Consider the following 4,698-nt stretch of genomic DNA (forward strand, 5'->3'; position numbering starts at 1 on the left):
CATGTAAGTGATACGCTGCATTTTGATCCGAGAATCACTCATGAGATCACATAAATGATCATGTGAACCTGAGCACGATTACATACTCAAACCCTAAACTGTTTAGGGTTCTTCCGAAGGGGCACGTCATGTCAATGAAGCTGACGCGTCGTGTCGTCAAAGAAATCTGGGAGAAGAGATACTAAGAGCTGTGACGAATTTTTGGTTGCTTCTAGCAACCCCAAAAGTCAGCTATATACCCTTATACATAGCGATGAGATCAGGATTTCCTTAAAAAAGTTGCTTGGTCACTAAGCAACTATCTTTCACTTTAAACCCGTAAGGATTTACAAGTTTTTATTAATTTAATAATGACTAATAAGTTAACAAACTAAATCCTCATTAGTTCACTCTAGTTAAACATTACTTAAATATTTCTTACGTGTAACCCAAAAGGACATTATCATAAATAGTAATATTACTAACTTGTAGTGATTGTGAACACTATTTCCAACAGTAGACATGATAATATAGTATTTTTTTCTGTTGTTTTTAAGATTACCATTTACTAGAGATGAATTGTTTAAAGGATATTTTGATTCAATAGTTCAAGTAAACAACTAAGACAAGAAGTTGGTTAATCACAAGGGACATTCCTTCTATTTAACTTCGACTCTATTTGGGTTTCTTTATTTATGATTAAATTCACCAAAAAGTAATTGATTTAAAAAGAAATTATTTTTTTTACTAAAAATCAATACAAACCTTTGGTTTGGTAGTATTTGATTTGTTTTTAAGGTGTTTTCCCTAAATGGTTGACAGTTTAAATCATGTAATGGACAAAAACGTAATTAATCCTCAAAAAATCAAACTTAAACATGGCAACTCTAGTTTATTTTTTTAATAATTTTTTGGTTGTTATATATAAAAGACACCATCGATGTTTGCTGATGACTTTTTGAACTCAAAATATATTTTTAGATAAAAATGTTTATTAATTTACTAGCTGTAAAACCCATGTATTACATGGGTTCATTTAAAAGAAAAAAATTATATATGAAGTTCTAAACATTTAAAAGTTTGAATTTATAAGAAAATTAGAAAAATATTTAATTATTAAAATTAATGTGTTTTTTTTTAATTTAAACAAATAATTTAGATAAATAAACAAAGGAAACTAATTAGGTTTTAATTTATAAATTTAAAATTAAAAGGAAAGTCAATTAACGAAATTGATATGCATTTATTATTACATTTATTATAATTATTATTACATTTAAATATTATGTAGAATTTGATAAAATGAAAAAAAAAAAAAACCCACAAAATGGCATGTAGAAAAAATTTAATTGAAAATAACCATAAAATGACATGTGACCAAATCAATAAGAGTATGACATATGACAAAAAGATTTTTATTTATTAGAGTAGATAATAATAGTGATAACACCTAAAAAGAGTTCTTTCAAAAAAACATTTGAGTTGATTTTATAGTTATACAAACCAATGTCGTTAAATTAAAAATATCATTTTTATACTATCGTGGTTAAAAAACTACTATAAAAAGTTTCAAAAAATCAGATTTTATATGTTTTTATTTTTTTTTTAAAACTATTTTAAAAACTATTTTAAATTTATTAATTTTTTGAATTTATTAAATTTTCAACAACCTAATAAATCAATAAATTAAAAAACAATCCCAAACACCCCTCATATTTCATACTCGTACTAAAAACCTTTTCTGAAACCCTGATTCACGCTAAAACCCAAATCGCAGGCTAATACCTTTGCCTGCAATAATCACCATCGACAATGGAGATCGACGACAAGGAAAACCCTAACCCTAATGCCACCAATTCACCTACGCAAACAACTGTTCAAATCGCACCGGTTGAATCTCCGATTCCATTAATCCCAACCGCAATCACACCTCCAATCGCTCCAATCCCTGTACTCCCTCCTCCGCCTTCCTCAATCCCACGTCCACTTGCCCCTCTTCCCTCTATTCGTCCACCAAATGGCGACGCTGCAAAGACTACAAACGAAAACGCCGATTCCGACGAAGAGGGTGACGAGTCAGGTCCCGAATACGAAATCTCCGAAGAGAGCAGATTGTTTAGAGAGAAACAGGAGAAAGCAAAACAAGATTTCTTAATGAAGCAACGTGCTGCAGCACTAGCAGTACCCACCAACGACAAAGCAGTAAGGTCTAGACTAAGGCGGTTAGGTGAACCAGTGACACTGTTTGGTGAAAGAGAGATGGAGAGGAGAGATAGGTTGAGAATGCTTATGGCGAAGTTAGATTCAGAAGGGCAGTCGGAAAGACTGATGAAGATTTTGGAGGAAGAAGAAGCAGCTATGAATGCAGCAGGAATGGATGATGGAGGGTATGAGGTTGAAGGAGAGGCTATTCAGTATCCGTTTTATACAGAAGGGTCCACGGCTTTGTTGAAGGCACGATATGAAATTGCAAAAGATTCAGTGGTGAAAGCTGCAATGAGGTTGAAGAGAGCTAGAAGGAAGAGGAATGATCCAGATGAAGATGAAGATGCAGAGATAAATTGGGCTTTGGAGAATGCCAAGACTTTTTCTTTGGATTGTAGTGAGATTGGAGATGACAGACCTCTTTCAGGGTGTTCCTTTTCTTCTGATGGGAAGTTTCTTGCCACCTGGTATGTCTCTTTTTTATCCAATGTTTATGCTCTTTATTGTGATTAAAATTAGGATTAATACTTGATTGAATTGATCTCTAGGTTTTATGAGTAAGTTTCCTCAAACATTATTGGAGTTTAATAGTTTATGCTGTTAATGTGATATGATTGTATTAATATGACTTTATAATTTTTCGTTAGCTCTATAACCGGAGTTGCTAAAATATGGAGCATGCCCGAGATAAAGCTGATGTCATCATTAAAGGGACATACAGAACGAGCAACTGATGTTACATTTTCTCCAACAAACAACCACATAGCAACTGCTTCTGCAGATCGCACTGCAAAACTATGGAACACAAAAGGAACACTTCTACACACCTTCAAGGGTCATCTGGATCGTTTAGCTCGTGTTGCATTTCATCCATTAGGAAAGTATTTAGGAACAACTAGTTTTGATAAAACATGGAGATTATGGGACACAGAAACCGGTGAAGAGTTGTTACTCCAAGAAGGTCACAGTAGAAGTGTGTATGGAATAGCTTTTCACCCTGATGGCTCTTTAGCAGCATCTTGTGGGCTCGATGCACTTACACGTGTGTGGGACATACGAACAGGGAGAAGTATTCTTGCATTGGAAGGTCATGTCAAACCGGTAAGACCTTTTTTTTTGTTCTTTTTGAAAAAAATTATTATTTATGATTTTTGTTTGTAGGTATTGGGTGTTAGTTTTTCGCCAAATGGGTATCATTTGGCGACTGGAGGTGAGGATAATACTTGTAGGATTTGGGATTTGAGGAAGAAGAGATCGTTGTACACGATTCCTGCTCATTCGAATCTTATTTCTCAAATTAAATTTGAGCCTCAAGAAGGATATTTTTTGGTGACCTCTTCTTATGATATGACTGCTAAGGTAATTAATTCACAATCAATGTATTAGTCTTTTGTACTATTAATTTATGGCGAAATGTTTATTTTGTATTTTGATTATTGGATTTGTGTCTCAGGTGTGGTCAGCTAGAGACTTTAAGCCTGTGAAGGTTCTTTCAGGCCATGAAGCTAAAGTTACATCTGTTGATGTAGTTGGAGGTAAACTCTATTTTCTTAACTAATATCTTTATTTTGACTTGTGTTTTTTAATGATTCTATTATTGGTATGATATTTGATGTCTGATTTTGTGGTGCCATTGTTGGTTTTGCAGATGGACAGAGTATAGCGACTGTTTCACATGACAGGACAATAAAGTTATGGTCAAGCAAAAATGCTGAAAAAGAGAAGGCAATGGATCTTGATTAAATATTGAAAGGTGGGGAGAAAACGTTTTGTAATTCATTTGTATTACTTTGACAAAGAAATTTTGTAGATCAGTGTTGATGGTATTTGATTTGTTAGTGATATCAAAAGATATATTGTTTGGTGTAAATTTACGGGAAACTAGTTATCTATTTAAAAGGCTGAGGTTTTGTTTGTTCTTCTCAAAAAGCTCTTTTTGGGCTCTTTTGTTTGCGGGCAGGCGGGTAGCCATATAATTTGCTGACCGTTTGTTTTTTGGAAGACTTGAAAAGGTCTGTGTGTCTCATTTGCTGTGTTGTCAATTTCCACAATTGTCTCTTTTGTTGTCGTAATCTGGTTGAGTTAGCACTCATATGCAATGAAGGTCATGTTATCATTAGGGTTTAAGAAAGGAAAATCAAAGCATCAATATTGAAGTAGTAATGATGGTTGTGTATTCATCATTTTTGAAGTGGATATCAACCGTATGGTATGTATTTTGTGTCCTTCAACATTGTCTGTAATTAGATTTTCAACTATCAGTTTCAGTTGGTTGTTTTGAACAAATATGTGAATACCAAATGTTCAGTAAATCGTTAAATGAAATATCTTCAAGGTAACAAGTCCAAATGGAAGTGCAGCGATGTATGCAGCCGAGACATCCTAACAAACTGGCAGACTTGAACTGAATGAAATCCACAATGTGTATTTGAAGTACTAGGTTTAAATATATGGAAACCACAGTTAAGAAATATATATATATATATATATATATATATATATATATATATATAT

The 4,698-nt window shown here is 33.2% G+C and overlaps 1 protein-coding gene across 1 annotated transcript; it reads left to right on the plus strand.

The window, feature by feature from the left end:
* The first annotated feature begins 1,684 nt into the window (after nt 1-1,684).
* LOC111879966 (U4/U6 small nuclear ribonucleoprotein PRP4-like protein) lies at nt 1,685-4,083 on the plus strand. The gene is made up of 5 exons (XM_023876390.3): nt 1,685-2,651; nt 2,832-3,285; nt 3,346-3,543; nt 3,638-3,719; nt 3,833-4,083. The coding sequence occupies exons 1-5, from the start codon at nt 1,792-1,794 to the stop codon at nt 3,925-3,927; spliced, it is 1,689 nt and encodes a 562-aa protein (XP_023732158.1). The 5' UTR covers nt 1,685-1,791; the 3' UTR covers nt 3,928-4,083.
* The last annotated feature ends 615 nt before the right edge of the window (nt 4,084-4,698 follow it).

Source organism: Lactuca sativa, chromosome 4, assembly GCF_002870075.4.
Source record: "Lactuca sativa cultivar Salinas chromosome 4, Lsat_Salinas_v11, whole genome shotgun sequence".
Classification (NCBI taxonomy): domain Eukaryota; kingdom Viridiplantae; phylum Streptophyta; class Magnoliopsida; order Asterales; family Asteraceae; genus Lactuca; species Lactuca sativa.